Genomic DNA, 15,576 nt, shown 5'->3' on the forward strand with positions numbered 1-15,576 from the left:
CCCAACGTGCAGGCGCTGCGTGCAATGGTGGGATATCGGGGAGGGGCATACAAGTGGGGTGCGGACTGAAGCGTGACAAGCTTTTCCGCGCGAATAATGTTCAGTTGGCATGTGGCAGCCAGGACACAAGTGGACGGCTCAGATAGGAAATTCATCGGGTGGGCCGATTGGTAAGTAGTGGTAAGGATGACGAAGCATGTAGTCTACTCGTCGCTCCCATACAGTATTTCGCAAACCCCACCTATCGGCACATCAAGAACGGCGTCTGTGCCGAAGCTCCACAGGCTCTTCCAATCCACGTCAATGGATGCATCGAACTGGTATGCAGACAATGAGCCTCTACGACTCGGAGGCGCACTTGCTCGGCTGCCATTTTCCTTGTCCTTGTCTTGAAGCTTTTCTGTCAGTAGCCGGGGATCGCGTACAATCTGGCCCGTCTTCTTGTCCACAGCCGCAATCTGAGCGCTGTCATCAACCAAATTCTCGCAGCTGCTCAGCGGCAGCGTGAGGTAGCGCGTGTTGTAGCTCGCAAGCGCAACATAAATGTAGATGACCAGCACAACCAGCCAGCAGGGCACAGCAAGCGCCCACCATCGATTGGGATAGTAGTGTATGCCCATCTGGTGCAGCATTGGCGCTGGCACGTAAGCCCAGAGGATGTACATGAGGAACGCGGCCGAGCTGCCCAGATACAGCGCAAAGCCATAGTACTCGTACGTCGGGACCTTTGGTGAGGCGCGCGGGACTGTTGGCGCATGCCGTGCCGAGTTGGCGAGGTTGGTTGTGTTTGATGTGGGTGTACTCGTCCCATTGCTATGCGAGCCAGCCCTGGAGGTATCTACATCGGACGAGTCTGGAGTTGTAGGTCTTGAGGTTGGCCGGCTGAATGCAGGGCGGAGGAGCGAGGTGAGCGATGGCGACGGCGGTAGAGGGTTCGGCGGTCGATTGTAAAAGGGCGGGAAGAGGGCGGTCCCTGTGTGAACATGCTGGAGATGTGTATACGACTTGGATGTGTAGAGACCCCGAGATACAGGCGCATGCTCCTCTTCCTCGCCCGAAGACTCACTGCCTATATCTTCTACGGCAAACGTACCCTCGTCATCGTCGTCATCGTCATTGTAGTCGTCCTGGTAGTCTTCTACAGAGGCTGTCTCAGAGACGGCACTGTTGGAAACCGGCGAGAGCGGGTCTACAGGGGGAGCGGATCGGAGAGGAGACTTAATCTTTTCTTCCTGCTGGCTCTCTCCATTGTACATGCGCAAGGTTGGTAGATTAGGCGTGGACTTGGAGTAGAAGCCCGAAGGCATCGAGTTCCCCCTACTCTGAGGTGACATGTCATCGGTCGTCTGGCGCAATGGGAGCCGCATGTCCTTTGCGTGCTTGAGCCTCACAATCACGCGTTCGGCGCTAAAATCGGAATCATTCCGAAGCATTCCACTAAATATATACCATCTTAATTGGCCATCTTTGTTATCACTCCTCACGTCATTACACACTTTCAATGCTCATAGGCTTTTGATTCTAGATATTACAAAATCACATCTACAGCTTGCTAGCCTCTCCGCTCGTCCTGTTCAGATACAGAGGATCTTGGGGCTCATAGCCATACTTCCTGCAGAGCTCATCGCCCTTCTTCTTCTGCGCCTCGATCCTTTGCTTGTGTGCTGGTCCCTTCTTGTTCTCATTCCTGCCAAGCTGGAGGAGATGCACCTCATCTGGTCCATCGACAATGCGCATCGTCCTGCCTGACGCCCACATCTGTGCCAATGGCGTATCTTGGCTGACACCAGCACCACCGTAGGCTTGCATCGCCCAGTCAATCACCTTGAGGTTGACCTCTGGTACAAGAACCTTGACCTCGGCAATTTCCTTGAGCGCACCCTTGGCATTGGTCTCGTCAATCTGAATAGCAGCATTGCACACAGCAAGACGGGCAGCGTCAATCTCAATACGCGATCGAGCAACACGCTCCAGCATGATGCCGTGCTTGTTGAGCAGCTCACCGAAAGGCTTCTTGCGCTCGTCGTTGATGCGAGCCAAGAACCACTCCAATGCCTTCTCGGCAGAGCCAATGCTCCTCATGGCGTGGTGGATACGTCCAGGGCCAAGACGGCCTTGGATAATCTCGAAGCCGCGGCCCTCGCCGAGCACCATGTTGCTGGCAGGCACGCGGACATTCTCAAATGTAACGTGTCCGTGACCATGGGGTGCATCGTCGAATCCCATGACTGAAAGCATGCGGTGGATGGTAACGCCAGGCGTGTCATTGGGGACGAGAATGACCGACTGTTGCTTGTACTTGTCGGCGTTGTTGGGGTCCGTCTTTCCAAGAACGATGAAGATCTTGCAGCGCGGGTCACCAATGCCTGATGACCACCATTTCTAAGATCATGTTAGTCAAGAACGGAACAATGGGGATACAAAGACGAACCTGGCCGTTCAGGACATAGTGATCGCCGTCGCGCTTGATGCTCATCTCAATGTTGGTGGCATCACTCGAGGCGACCTGAGGCTCGGTCATCAAGAAGGCAGAGCGAATCTTGCCCTGTAGCAGCGGGTCGAGCCATTGTCTCTTCTGTGCCTCACTGCCGTACTTGGCAAGGACCTCCATATTGCCAGTGTCGGGGGCAGAGCAGTTGACCGCCTCGGAAGCTGTTCGGCTCTTGCCCAGGTACTCGGCCATGAGCCCGTACTCGAGATTGCTGAAGCCAGCGCCCTCCTTGAAATGCGCCTTGGGCAGGAACATGTTCCATAGTCCAAGCTCCTGGGCCCGCTTCTTGAGGTCCTCCATGATGGATGGGTGTGCCGAGAAGCGCTCTTGTACGCTCTGGCCGAGCTGGCGTGCGTATACGGCATCGGCGGGAATACATTCTTCTTCAACAAACCTCTCTACCTATGGCCGCGGTTAGTACAAGCTTTATTGTTCTTAGCTTTCCAAGCTCCTTACAATGTCGAGAGTCTTTACGGCTCTTTCGCTGACAAACGGCCGAGCAATGGCGGGAATGCGCTTGGAAGCTGGAATGTGGCCATTCTGGCTGTTGCTCAGCAAATCAAAGGCTCGGTCGTATGGTACAGACATGGCTGCGTGTGTAGGAGAGGAGATGGATTCTGGAACAACAAGACGAGGGGAATCCGGGGTACTTTAACAAATCGTGTGGAGGCGGCGCATTGGCGGCTATGAAGGGTGCAGTTGCGCTACTCCGCGTCAAAAGTTGCCGAGGTATGTTGCAGATCAACTCCGCTTTGATCTCGCTCTGTTCAACCTCTCACACCATCCATGACTCTCACACAACCGATGGGGCCGGGAAATTCAGATGACCAGCTATTCCCACTCAGGATAGCTGTCAACGATATAGAATATACATATTGTAAGGCACATAAGTACTAATATCCGTATAAGCTATACATGGTTTGATGCGCAGACTCCACTTTTATCATCTTTAGATTTTTTCAATATCAAGGTACGCCTACTGCAGCTGTAGCTGCCTGAAGAGGACATATACAGCGAATCGACCATGGCTTGAGGTGGCGTTGCGCGACTGGGAGCAGCTGCCATTCTCCGGCTACACCGGTTGCATGAAGGCGTGAGCTAGCAGTGATTTGCGGGTGAAACTGGATCTGCGATTGGTAGTGGGCAGGGACTACTGTTACGGTCATCTTTGGCATTGCATATATGTAGTTCCCGGGGCGATGGTAAGTTCCTTGCTGATCCAGTAAGATTAAGTTCCTCAACGACACGGGAAGTAATCGATACACTATGTAAGCTTCCTAATGACGCAGTAAGCAAAGCGGGATGGTATACTTTCCGTGGCTTACCGTACTCTTATAATGAGGCAGACAGTTTGACTGGTAAAAATCAAATCCAACTACCGAAAACACGAACCGGACACAATGCCAGAACTGTCTGCCCAATTCCCCCGCGAGCTCACTGACATGGTGCTGACAGAGCTCGTCCTCTTACACAACGACGACCCTGCCCACCAGTGGACTCATCTCCGCTTGCTCTCTCGGCACCTCAAGGCTTCAGTTGAGCAGCATTTCCGAGACTTTTGGTTACCCAAGCTCTCTTTTGCCATATCCATCTATGGCTTCCCTGACGCTGAGTGTATAGTTTTTGGTCCTCCTCAAGGAAAGAGCGCCAGGTTCGAAAAGAGAGAGGGAGACGCAAGTCGCGAGTATGCGGTATTCGAGGCAGATCATGACCAAAAGTATATGACCACTGCTCTTGGGAGCGAACTGATCGGCTGGTTGCACAGAGCCACCCGCCCGGTGCTCTGGCCGCCACAGGACAATGAACACCCTAAATCCATCTTTGTTCGACTCGGTGAAGGCACCCTAAACAAGGGCTTCACAAAAGGTGGCATCGTCAGCAACACCGCCGTTCCAGGTATCAAGATCAACACCGAAACAGACCCGTGGCAATTGTCATTCGACTGGAAGTCCATGTTCACCTGGCTTTTGACCGAAGAAACATTACTGCAGAGCTTTCGCAACAAGTTACTCGACAACTTTCTACCGGAGATAGAGACGGTAAAGGGATGGGAAGCGAGACAGGTAGCTATATATGGTTTCCTGCTCCGTCGCTATCAAGTCCAGAGTAAATCCATCCTAGCCGCATATTGGGACCACGTCGCCCAACACGCCTCATCTGACGTGTCTCGATCCGTATATTCTCCCGCTGAAACTTTTGACGTTACGCCATACGTGAAGCAACCCAATCTACGCCACCCTCACGCTTCAGCTTTCGACTTTGACGCTGCTATCTCCAGCCTTGGCGGCGGCCAAAGCATCGTCTTCTACATTCCCGGCTGGCAAACCTGGTCGATCTACCAACTCACGCGCATGCGTATCCTCGATGAATTATCCTACGACGACGAGTTTCCCAGTGAAAACTCTAGTACCGACTGTGAACAATACTATATCGATATCCTCCTGCGCCAGAATAGAGTGCTGAAGAGGAGAAAGGACGTCAATGATCGGGTACTTGACAAGCACTTGAGGGGCCCTCTCTTGAACCTCATGTGGTTCTGGATATCGTGCGAAGCTGAAGTTACAGCTGCGTCTCAGGATTTTAGTTTCACCGTCAATTTATTACTAAAACTATCCGCCATTCCAATGTTATGTTTTTTTATTCATCTGTTTAGGTGTTCTGTATTGGAATCTTGTGATAAAGTATCACCACCTATGTAAGGTATTATATTTTTAAACAACGATTTTTAAAGAGGAGGTGGTTAAACAAGTTCATGTACTTTTTCTTCATAGTTAGACTATGACGCGAAATAGTCAACATCACATCATATAATGCAACAACCCTTCATAGTACTTTGGATACATACAAAGTAGCACTAGTTTCTCTCTTCTCTTCTCTTCACCTCCCCAGTTTCCCCTAACTAGGCTTCAGCGAAGCAAGAAAGAACACCAAATTACCATTCTTTTGCATTTTTAGAAAAAAAAACGCCAGAACAAATTCATAACTTCATTAATCAACCTAAACCAAAGAAAACTCCTAGTAATGAAATCATCCAAGAAATCCCCAACTCCTCATACCCCCCTCCTCTCTCTCTCTCTCTCTCTCTCCAAAACTTAAAAGAAAAGAAACCCCATTTCATACCCTCCTAGATCTCCCCTCTCAAAACCATCTGCCCAACCTCTTCCCCCCCAAACCACTTCACCGCGCCACCCTCCTCGCACTCCCACCACGCCCCACAAGCCTTATACTGACAACTATAAAACGCCTTGCGCCTGCCCCTCGCATCCCGCGCATTCATGGCAACCAGGCGCATGGGATACGAGGGATTGCACCAGCAGGTTACGTTTGGATCGAGGCCGCGGGCGTCTGCGAAGCCGTTCCAGGAGCGGCAGGAAGGGTTGGTGCAGAGGCGGTAGGGGCGGGAGTTGTTGAGGTTGGTGGAGTGCGTGGTTAGGAGTTTATTGGGCGAGGTGCATTTGGGGCAGGTGGCGCCTGGGTCGGCAGTTGGGGGTGGGCTGGGTGGAGAATGAGAGAGAGGAGGCGGGAGGGGAGCAGGGAAGGTGGTGGTGATGGGGGTGGGGGTTGTAAGGGTTGTTGGGGCGGTTGTTTGGCGTGAGGGGTGGGTGGTGGATAAGGGGGACGAAGGGGGGGAGGGAGATGAGGAGAGCGAGGGGGGAGATGGGTAGGTTGGAACGGTGGGTTTGGGGCGGAGTGGGAGTGGTTTTTTGGTTCTCGGTGGAGAAGAACAAGAAGAAGATATGGTGGTTTTCTCCTGGGCTTGCGGACTTCCATTTCCGGCAGAGAAAACAAAAGGTTGCGTGGTGGTCTCTTCTTTCTTCTCGTACGAACTGGCTGGTAGTGGTGTTTTCAAGAGACTCTTCGGTTCTTGTCCGTTGGTTGCCTTGGTATATGAGCCTAGCTGCACATCGTCTGTCGAGTATCTTGCTTCCTTGTCACGGCGCTTTGGCAGTGGCTTGATGGGCCGAGCTGCAATGTCCTTCTTTTCATCTTGTTTCTTGGTGTCTGAGGAAGAAGGGCTGATATCATTGAGATCTGGGGCAGAGGAGACAACGGTTTGCACCTTGGACAAGGAGTTTACCGAGTAATCTGGTGGAGGCGTGATTTCCTCCTTGGCTTTCGTAGTAGTCTCGACAACATGCTCTTTGGTTGGTAGTATAGGATCAAGAGCCGGCTGTCCATGCGGTACTGTAGTAACCGTTAGCCATATTAAACTAGTTAAAAGCAAGAAGGGGGAGGGGATATACGAAAGATCTTACCATATGGGTATCTGACAACAGAATCTGAATATTTCCTCCGGCGTCCCGAGCAACAACAGCAAAGTAACCCAAAGAACCCCATTTGTGCAAACTATTCCGTTTTCGATCCAGTGACCTAATTCAATCTGAATATCAACAATATCGACGAACTCCCCTAATCCCTCTAACACAGAAACCCCCTCACACTAGTTATATACACTCCCCCTCCCAGGCACCCACTCTTAACCCCCAATCCCGCCTACATCCTCAGCCTCGCCAACCCAACCCCACACCTACACAGCCCCCCAGTATAACCCCATATCCGTCCCCCCATCCCTTCCCAAAGAAGAAGCGGATACAAATACTCCACCAAGTATCCAGTTAAAAAACGGCGTTCGGAGCAAAAAAAAAAGAGGCTTGAACAGCACATTCGTTCGACGTCGCAGACGATGCATAACCGCCCGCCCACCCCGTCGTCACAAGGGTAAGCGAGGGAGATGTGGCTTGGCAATAACAGCAGTCCGGATGCGGGTGGGTTAAGTCTTATCGATACCTGGGGTGTTAGGTTTTTGTGGCTGAGTTTTTCCGGGGGGGGGGGGAAGGGGGAGGCCAGGTGAATTTGTGGCTGTGGCTGCGATACGGAGTGTCGCGGGATGAAAGAAGGGGGGGGTTTGGCGAGGGTGTCTGGGGTGGGAAGTGGGAAGTCGGCGAGGCAAAAGGTGATGGTGGATGCATGAAGTCGGTGGTATGTCGGGGAGATGGGTGGTTCTTTTGGGGGCGGAAAGGCGGGAGGGAGTGGGTTGGAGGTTTGGGTAAGTGCGGGAGAGATGTGATGAGTAGGTAAAGTAGTTGAGGTACGTTTTTTGACATTCTTCCTTTTTAGGGGGGACTATGTAGAGGGGTTTTTTTTCTGGTTTAATTGCGAGTGGTGTTTTTGAGCGATTGGAGAATGAGGTCGTTAAGGGTGAAGTCTGAACGGCAATCATGAAAAGATGGCAGCCCCAGGCATTCAGGCTACATCAATATTTGCTCTGCTAGTCAAGATTGATAATAGGGCATGTATTCAGGTAGATAGGCTACCAGTTATTCCCTCGAAAAATGCCCACTGTAAATGAGGCGCTGCATCATACAAGCGCCGAAGCCTGGCTATGGCAAGTAGAAATCATCATCATCTAGGCAAGCCACGCATCATCATGTTGGCGAGAAGAATGATATTGGATTGAGATGCGGGTTTCAAGATACGGGAAGGGAAGCGTTTAAGAGGTCGTCAAGTAGGTCGTTCAGATAGAGAGAGAGATACTTGTGGCTTTCACCCCACTCTTATTACAGAATAGAATTGGAATTGGCACAAAGGCTGAGGAAAGCAAGAAATCCAGGCCGAAATAGATGATTCCTGTGTTTATGATGCCTAAGGCGTTTTTGTTGCAGCCTGTTGATGTAGGGAAACGGATTATGTTAGAATTGAATTAGCGTAGCATTTATGATGGACTAGTCGGGATTAGGTTGGAGTAGCACTTAGAAGGTTGAAAAATGCCCTAGGAAGTAAATTAATCAAAATGTTGACCGGTCGATATATCTTTGCAAAAATTTGGGGAGCCAATTTATGTAATGACGCATACATTTGAAAAAACACATCAAGTAAAAAGATATGCGAGAATTCAGTAGGAGATGCACATGATGTAATAATATTGAGTTTAGTAGCATGCAAGGTTGACTTGAATGTTGCATCTGGCATATAAAAACTTGGACTTGGACTAGCAGCACCACCCTTTGTTGGAAATGTAACTACAAGATTATGGAAGTGGTGCTGGTTGGGGAGCCAAGATTTCGGTATAGGTTTAGGACGAGGTTAGCCGTGTAACTGTTCTGATTCTAGCGCGCAGACTAAGATGGTGTAGACACCACATGGAGCACAGGGGCCCGGGAAATGAAACTGTTGAGACTAGGCTGTGGTTATTGTTGTTCTTCTTCTTAAATGCAACGGATTGAAGATGGTATGTTTTACAACTAGTGATGAGATATGCAATGTAGGTAAAGAGTAGTGTGGCCATGTGAGCTACCGTGCGGCTGCAGCTCGGGGATACGTAGATGCTAAAAGTCGGCACTTGTGCATTGAGCAATAATTGCAGTAACATATCTTGCGATTGAAGTTGCTCTGGACATGGACATTGGCATGGCGTGACAAGGTGTCGAGATGCAACAATGGCCTTTGGTCGTGTCATGGCCGATTCAAACATGGTGACCGCAGATGCGGGTTGTGGACAATGCGGCCGATGTCGGTAGCCAAACAAAAGGCAGCGGCACAGTACTGGGAGCACCTAGTCTGCTTGGTCTAAACTCCATGTGCGGAATTGCCGTGCGCCTGACTGCATAATGGGCCGTTGACATTTACATTGTTCGTCAAGACAAGTCGTTTGTGTAACGCAGATGGGCACTCCACAAGGCTGAGATGCATCTGTACATGTTACTCAAAGGTTGACGGGGGGCACACACGGGGCCTCTCGCGGTGAGATTGCATTCAGGTTTAGTCGGCGAATCAAGGAGTGAGCATGGCTGATCAGGCTTCGAGGCAATTTGCTCGTAGATGGCGGCCTGTCGCCAGATCTGAGACCGAGCGGGAAGAGGTGGTGGTACGGGGTTGTTGTGCACCGGTGCGGCGGTTTGATTGACGGGGCGATTGCTCAACAACAATACTTCTTTCCAGCTATCGGCGATGGGGCGTAGTGGTCATGAGTAACCATTACCTGCAAAAACGAAATACAAGGCTCTCGAGATTTCTGATGTAAGAAGGGTAGAGGCAGTGGGGCTCGGTATTTCTTCTGCAGGGGATGAATCCGTGTCGAGCGGGCGGCAGCATCGTGGTGGTGCGGTGGTAGTCACATGATGGGAGCCAATAGGATGCATGTTGATTCCGGACGCGCTAAACGAGCATGCAGGTTGACGTACGAGGGGCGAATCGGGCCACGATAAATTGTGTAACTGGGCTGGGCTGTTAGCTTACCCACACAACATGCGCCAAAAATGCAAGCAAAAAACCCCCCCGTAGTTGTCGCTTCAGCCGCACGCCATTCCGAGCAGTGTGGTCTGGCCACGAGGAGGGTTGGGTTGTGGGATGAGCGTGAGTGGAGGGCAGGGGAGCAGGTGTTGGGCAAGAGGCATTTTACAGCAAAGTAGTGTATGTAGACGTGTTTGCGAGGGCTATTGACACGTGCCTTGCAGCAGCAGCAGCATGGGGCGGGAGAGGCAAGGAAGGGGAGCACGAGCGTCATGAGGAGTAGTATGCAGCAAGGGCAGAAGCTGCAAGTTTTGCCCGTTTAGGCACACAGGTACACGGCGAGAAATTGGGCGTGTAACCCGCACCGAGCAGTCGTTCACACACCGGCCGGTGGGCCGTGGCCATGTCTACGTATGAGGGGGAGCAAGAGCAGCAGGAACAGGAATGTGAGCAGGCGGTGCAGGCAGCCGGTCAAGGGTGGCAGCTTGCACAGAGGGCGGAGCAGCACTCGGCTGTGGCCCGGGAGGGTATGGTGTGAGGATTTGGAGGCGCAGAGCGGCAATGGCGAGCATGGGGAGGTAGGGGAGGAGGTAGGAGAGGAATGCGAGGCATGAGAGGATTGGGACGACGACGAGGACGACGAGGACGACGAGGACGACGAGGCAGAGGAGAGCAGACGGTGGCAGGCGTCAGTAGTATGATGCAGCAGCAGCAGCAGCAGCAGCAGCAGCGCCAGGGCTCTGGGAGGCCCGGGCATTCGGCTGTAGACGAGGGGCGCTAGGACCAGGGTGCAAGAGAACATCAGCTGGCCATGGAGTGGAGCTGCACCACGAGGGCGGCGCCGGAGCGTCTGAGAGCCATGACGAGGCAGGAGAACAGGCGGCGGCGGCGGACATGGATGGCAGCGAAGCGATTGGCAATGCACCACGATGCGATGCGATGTGATGGTCGTCGTCTTGTTGGCGCGCCCGCTGTTCTCTTGTGCCTGCTCTCATCCATCGACACTCGGATGGGCGCCCAAAGCCAACCAAAGCCCCTGCACCCGCCCTGCCTGCTGTGGCTGTGACGGCCAGCAAACCTTTTTTTTCCTTTGTCCCCTTTTTTTCTTCTCGTCGGCTGTGGTTGGCGGGCAGCGGAGCAGGCAGGGCCGTCGGTGCTGGTGCTGCATGAAATTGACAAGTCGGCAGCGTCAAAAAGGCCTTGGTCGTGTTGAGATAGGCTCGCTAAAGCAGCGGGGGCCCTGGATGGCATGGGCGGCGGAGTGGGTGGCTGTAGGTAGGGATTTTCCCCTCGCCGGCTCGCAGCAGCAGCATTGGTATTGGCATCAGCATGGTAGGGTAGGGGAAGAGGTACTTTTAGGCCGCGAGTACTTGGGCCCTAGCAGCACGAGGGCCCTGGCATCAAACGGTCGTGTCGAGAGCGGCCACGCAACCCAGGCTCCTCTTTACCAACGGGCGGCGGCAGCGCCCTCTAGTTGATACCATGGTGGTGGCAGGGCTGTCGACTCTGGACTCTGGACTCTGGACTCTGGGCCGTTGTGCCAGTGTGTGTGTGCCTACTAGCTGTCGCTGTCGCTGTCGCTGTAAGTAGCTGCCACGGACACGGACACGGCCACGGCCAAGTGGGCGCGGCTTATTGTTGCGGGCGGCATGGTGGCATGGCGGCGAAGGCAGGAAAATCTCATGCCTCACGTGCAGGCCGGCGTCGGCAGCTGCAGATGGTCATGTTGAGCCAGCGTCGTGTGCAGCACCATCGTCATCGTCACCACGGCCAATGTATGTACCATGGCGGGTGATGAGCAAGCAGCACCCGACAAGCAGCACGTCAACGCCAGCACTGCCGCCGCCTCACGCCACGCCGCCATCATTGCTATCGTCATGTCTGCGTGGTGTGTGTGTGTGTGTCTATGTCTATGGTGTGGTGTGCCTCTCTGTCTGTGTGTGTGTCTGTGTGGGTGTCGACTGGAGGGTAGAAAAACGAAAGGCGACTGGCGACGCTGCTGACGTCTGTTTCAAGAACGACCGAACGCGCGCATGCTCCCTGTGTGTGTGCATGCCTGTCTGGCTGTCTGTCTGTCTGTCTGCCTACCAACCAAGCTGCTACTCCTTTTGTGTGTGCCTGTTCCTCTCTCGGTTTCAGCTCCAGCTTCTACTCAGCTTCTACTCTCCTTCTCCTTCTCCTTCTTCTCTCTGCCTGCACACAGTAGCCTTGTCTAATAGTGTGCTGCTGCTCCCCACCCCTTCATCCATCCATCCCTCCCTCATCCACATCCACATCCACATCCACAGCCCATCATCCACTTCTCTGCAACGCCCGCCTCTCCTGCAGGTCCATATTTCCTGCACCAGATTTGCCCGCTCCTGTATGGTTCCCTTGGACCTAGCCGCTCCCTTACTGGCCTGCGCGCTGACAAGTACGTGAATTGCAGTCACGTTGACACCCAAACTAGCACTAGGACTGCTGCCCCGCCCTTAATCCCCAGCACTGCCGTCACTCAACCCCATCGTCGCCTCTCCTCGCTCCTTCACAAGCTGCATATCCTCGCCCTCAATTCTCCCTCTGCTGCCTTTGCTCAGCCCAAAAAGTCCCTGGCCTCGTTGCCTGCCCCATTGCTGCTCCGGCCACCACCTGCGCCTGCCCTGGTCGCTAGCTCCGTCAGCCACACCAGCGTCACCTGCTACTGCACAGACGGCACGCGGGACCACGCCCTCTTGACACTCGACCTCGCGCCTACTCCCTGTTGCTACTGCTGCTGCTACTACTCCTCAACCACCACCACCACCAACCACTAAACCTCTCCACCACCACCACCACCACCACCACTCCCTGCCTGCCGCCACCTCTGCCCATATCCACTACGGCTCTCCTCCACCACGCTCGCAAACCCTGCCACACCCTGCTCACCTACAGCCCGCCCCACTCCCGATAGCAATCCGCGCAGCGCTTGCGGACCCCCTCCCCTACGCATAACTCCAAACAATGAGCCAGAACCGGCCATCGGCCTTTTCCTCGCTAAGAATGGGTGGTAAGTAGTCGACCCCCTTAGATCCGCCATGTCAATTGTTGCCATGCTCACTCTCCCCTGTAGAAGTTATCCGCGAAAAGGTCCAGGACGGCTTGACCGGCGACTACAAGGACCTCGCCTATACGCAATGCAAGATTGTCGGCAACGGCTCCTTTGGTGTCGTCTTCCAGACCAAGTTGTCGCCCAGTGGTGAGGATGCCGCCATCAAGCGAGTTCTTCAAGACAAGCGCTTCAAGGTGTGTGTTGCGCGTCGCCTTCCCCCTTCCCACCCCACCCCTCCCCTCCCTTCCCTTCCCTTCCCTCCCACATGCGCGCCCCTCCGGCTGACTCCCGGCTGACTTCCCCCAACAGAACCGTGAACTCCAGATCATGCGCATTGTCCGACATCCCAACATTGTCGAGCTCAAGGCCTTCTTCTACAACAATGGCGAGCGGGTATGTGTCTGCAGCCAAGCGCGTCTGTGTCTGTCGTGTAGCTAACCGTTTCAGCCACAGAAGGACGAGGTGTACCTGAACCTCGTGCTCGAGTTCGTTCCAGAGACCGTCTATCGCGCCTCCCGCTACTTCAACAAGATGAAGTCGGTCATGCCCATCCTCGAAGTCAAGCTCTACATTTACCAGCTCTTCCGCTCGCTTGCCTACATCCACTCGCAGGGTATTTGCCATCGGGACATCAAGCCCCAGAACCTGCTGCTAGACCCCTCGACTGGTGTGCTAAAGTTGTGCGATTTCGGAAGTGCAAAGATCCTGGTTGAAAACGAGCCCAATGTGTCGTACATTTGTTCCAGGTACTACCGTGCCCCTGAATTGATTTTCGGAGCCACAAACTACACGACCAAGATTGGTAGGTGCATTTGATCAAGACTGTGTCGGCTGTGTATGTGTATGTGTGCTAATCTTGGCGTGTAGATGTCTGGTCTACAGGTTGTGTCATGGCAGAGCTGATGCTCGGACAGCCGCTTTTCCCAGGCGAGTCGGGCATTGACCAGCTGGTAGAGATCATCAAGGTTCTGGGAACACCCACCCGCGATCAGATCCGCACCATGAACCCCAACTACATGGAGCACAAGTTCCCGCAAATCAAGCCTCACCCTTTCAGCAAGGTAGGTCTGGTCTCTTGGTCCCACACCCCCAATTTTGCTGTGCCACACTTTACTCACACACACCCCTCAGGTTTTCCGCAAGGCGGATCCTAGCGCCATCGATTTGATCTCCAAGCTGCTCGAGTACACTCCTACACAACGTCTCTCGGCCATCGATGCCATGGTCCACCCATTCTTTGATGAGCTGAGGGATCCCAACACACGCCTGCCAGATTCGCGTCACCCCAACGGGGCCACCCGCGATCTGCCAGAGTTGTACAATTTCACCCATCATGGTGAGCCTTGGTCCCCCGACTCTCTTGTCTCACAGCACAAGTAGCTAACCCCCGTCCAGAACTCTCCATTGCTCCTCACCTCAACAGCCAGCTCATACCGCCGCACCACCGCGCGACACTGGCTGCACGTGGCCTTGACTTCGAATCGCCCAGCTTCAAGCCATTAACCAAGGATCAGATGATGGCCAGGTTGGATTAAGCCATGCTTACTGTCATTCGAAACGATAATATTTCTTCATGCGGCGACTTTTGATCCTCTCCGCTCCTGAGCACAAAGCTATTCCGTCCGGAGAGATGCAAAAAGGAGTCTCAAATGGGCGTCGGTTTTATCAGGTGTATACTACGAGGAGCGCACCCTTTTCTGCTTTGTCTGCGCGCGTCTGAAATGATACCGACATTCACGTTTACAAAGAATGACCTGGCTTACTTTTCTTTCGGGGCTACTGGCCTTTTCGTTTACGCGAAATGATGGTGGGCCTGCACTGCAGATGATGTTCCTCAGTTGCCTTTGGACATGATGAATGAGCGCAAAAGGGTTGCACAAGCAAAGGAATGGGGAGCTGGCAAAATTTGGGATGTACTGAGTATGGAAAGCTGACGAAGGGTCTCGCTCATCCGATTTCCGACGCTTCAGCATGGGTTTTACGATGCGTCACCTGCCTTGCATGCGGGAGTTTTCTTCTTTCTTTGTTATTCAAGATCTATTCAATGGGCTGCACATGGGATGGTGAGGCTCATTTCGCAATTTGGACGGTTTTACCCTGACCCGTCGGAACGGCGATCCTGTGAGGAGAATGGCCTTTTTGCACTGAGAGCATACGGACTGGCAAATTTACGACTGGCACTGGAGCACTACTAGACCAAAGGATTGCATGTCTGCAGTGGAGCAAATGCTTACATGGCAACGACTACCCCTGCTGTCTTACCTGCCTTTTGCGCGAACTCCCTAAATGGATACAAGTCTCTTCATATTCTTGACCTTTTTTTTCTTTGATGTCTTTTACATGTGAAAGTTTGTCTGATACGAGCAAAAGAATAGATGGCATTTGCAAGTCAGTTCATCATGTCTTATTTGGTAATTGCCTGCCTTTTACTGCAGATACAGACTCACTTTGAAACAACGACTAGGCAGTGTAGTGAGAGAAGCAGCAGATTCTATACCAGTTCACAATTGGATACTTGGATACTTTCTCACAATCTACAAAACCAAGTGAGCGTAACATTCATTCTCCTGCTTCATCAGGACTGACGCTGTGAACTCCTCTTTACTGAACAAACTTGACCTTTTCCGGGATACAATAACACAGTATCAGGCACAGCACCAGCACAAAATGCATGAAACCCCAGACGTCGATCCTCAAAAACACCTAGTCGACACCAGTTGGCCAAGCAATGACATGTCCATGTCCGTTGACGTCGAAGATGCATGCACGGAGCGCCAAGACAAGAGCT

The 15,576-nt window shown here is 52.9% G+C and overlaps 7 protein-coding genes across 7 annotated transcripts; 2 read left to right on the forward strand and 5 right to left on the reverse strand.

The window, feature by feature from the left end:
- Window positions 1-203: 203 nt before the first annotated feature.
- On the reverse strand, window positions 204-1,334 carry COCCADRAFT_94858 (uncharacterized protein; the record flags this gene model as incomplete). Its single annotated transcript, XM_007713616.1, has 1 exon — window positions 204-1,334. The coding sequence occupies one exon, from the start codon at window positions 1,332-1,334 to the stop codon at window positions 204-206; it is 1,131 nt and encodes a 376-aa protein (XP_007711806.1).
- A 208-nt stretch (window positions 1,335-1,542) lies between these two features.
- COCCADRAFT_94869 (uncharacterized protein) lies at window positions 1,543-3,079 on the reverse strand (the record flags this gene model as incomplete). Its single annotated transcript, XM_007713617.1, has 3 exons — window positions 1,543-2,382; window positions 2,432-2,893; window positions 2,948-3,079. 3 exons carry the CDS (start codon window positions 3,077-3,079, stop codon window positions 1,543-1,545), a joined length of 1,434 nt encoding a protein of 477 aa, XP_007711807.1.
- Window positions 3,080-3,891: 812 nt separating this feature from the next.
- On the forward strand, window positions 3,892-5,190 carry COCCADRAFT_25867 (uncharacterized protein; the record flags this gene model as incomplete). Its single annotated transcript, XM_007713592.1, has 1 exon — window positions 3,892-5,190. One exon carries the CDS (start codon window positions 3,892-3,894, stop codon window positions 5,188-5,190), a length of 1,299 nt encoding a protein of 432 aa, XP_007711782.1.
- Window positions 5,191-5,615: 425 nt separating this feature from the next.
- Window positions 5,616-6,696, reverse strand: COCCADRAFT_4625 (uncharacterized protein; the record flags this gene model as incomplete). The annotated part of the gene is made up of 2 exons (XM_007713580.1): window positions 5,616-6,631; window positions 6,678-6,696. 2 exons carry the CDS (start codon window positions 6,694-6,696, stop codon window positions 5,616-5,618), a joined length of 1,035 nt encoding a protein of 344 aa, XP_007711770.1.
- Window positions 6,697-9,453: 2,757 nt separating this feature from the next.
- COCCADRAFT_36348 (uncharacterized protein) lies at window positions 9,454-9,995 on the reverse strand (the record flags this gene model as incomplete). The annotated part of the gene is made up of 2 exons (XM_007713618.1): window positions 9,454-9,705; window positions 9,891-9,995. The coding sequence occupies 2 exons, from the start codon at window positions 9,993-9,995 to the stop codon at window positions 9,454-9,456; spliced, it is 357 nt and encodes a 118-aa protein (XP_007711808.1).
- Window positions 9,996-10,128: 133 nt separating this feature from the next.
- On the reverse strand, window positions 10,129-11,372 carry COCCADRAFT_36349 (uncharacterized protein; the record flags this gene model as incomplete). The annotated part of the gene is made up of 4 exons (XM_007713619.1): window positions 10,129-10,205; window positions 10,400-10,692; window positions 10,800-11,090; window positions 11,281-11,372. 4 exons carry the CDS (start codon window positions 11,370-11,372, stop codon window positions 10,129-10,131), a joined length of 753 nt encoding a protein of 250 aa, XP_007711809.1.
- A 1,328-nt stretch (window positions 11,373-12,700) lies between these two features.
- On the forward strand, window positions 12,701-14,323 carry COCCADRAFT_94910 (uncharacterized protein; the record flags this gene model as incomplete). Its single annotated transcript, XM_007713620.1, has 7 exons — window positions 12,701-12,746; window positions 12,810-12,982; window positions 13,098-13,181; window positions 13,236-13,590; window positions 13,656-13,849; window positions 13,920-14,124; window positions 14,184-14,323. The coding sequence occupies 7 exons, from the start codon at window positions 12,701-12,703 to the stop codon at window positions 14,321-14,323; spliced, it is 1,197 nt and encodes a 398-aa protein (XP_007711810.1).
- Between the last annotated feature and the right edge of the window lie 1,253 nt (window positions 14,324-15,576).

This window comes from Bipolaris zeicola (genome assembly GCF_000523435.1).
Source record: "Bipolaris zeicola 26-R-13 unplaced genomic scaffold scaffold_64, whole genome shotgun sequence".
Lineage (NCBI taxonomy): Eukaryota > Fungi > Ascomycota > Dothideomycetes > Pleosporales > Pleosporaceae > Bipolaris > Bipolaris zeicola.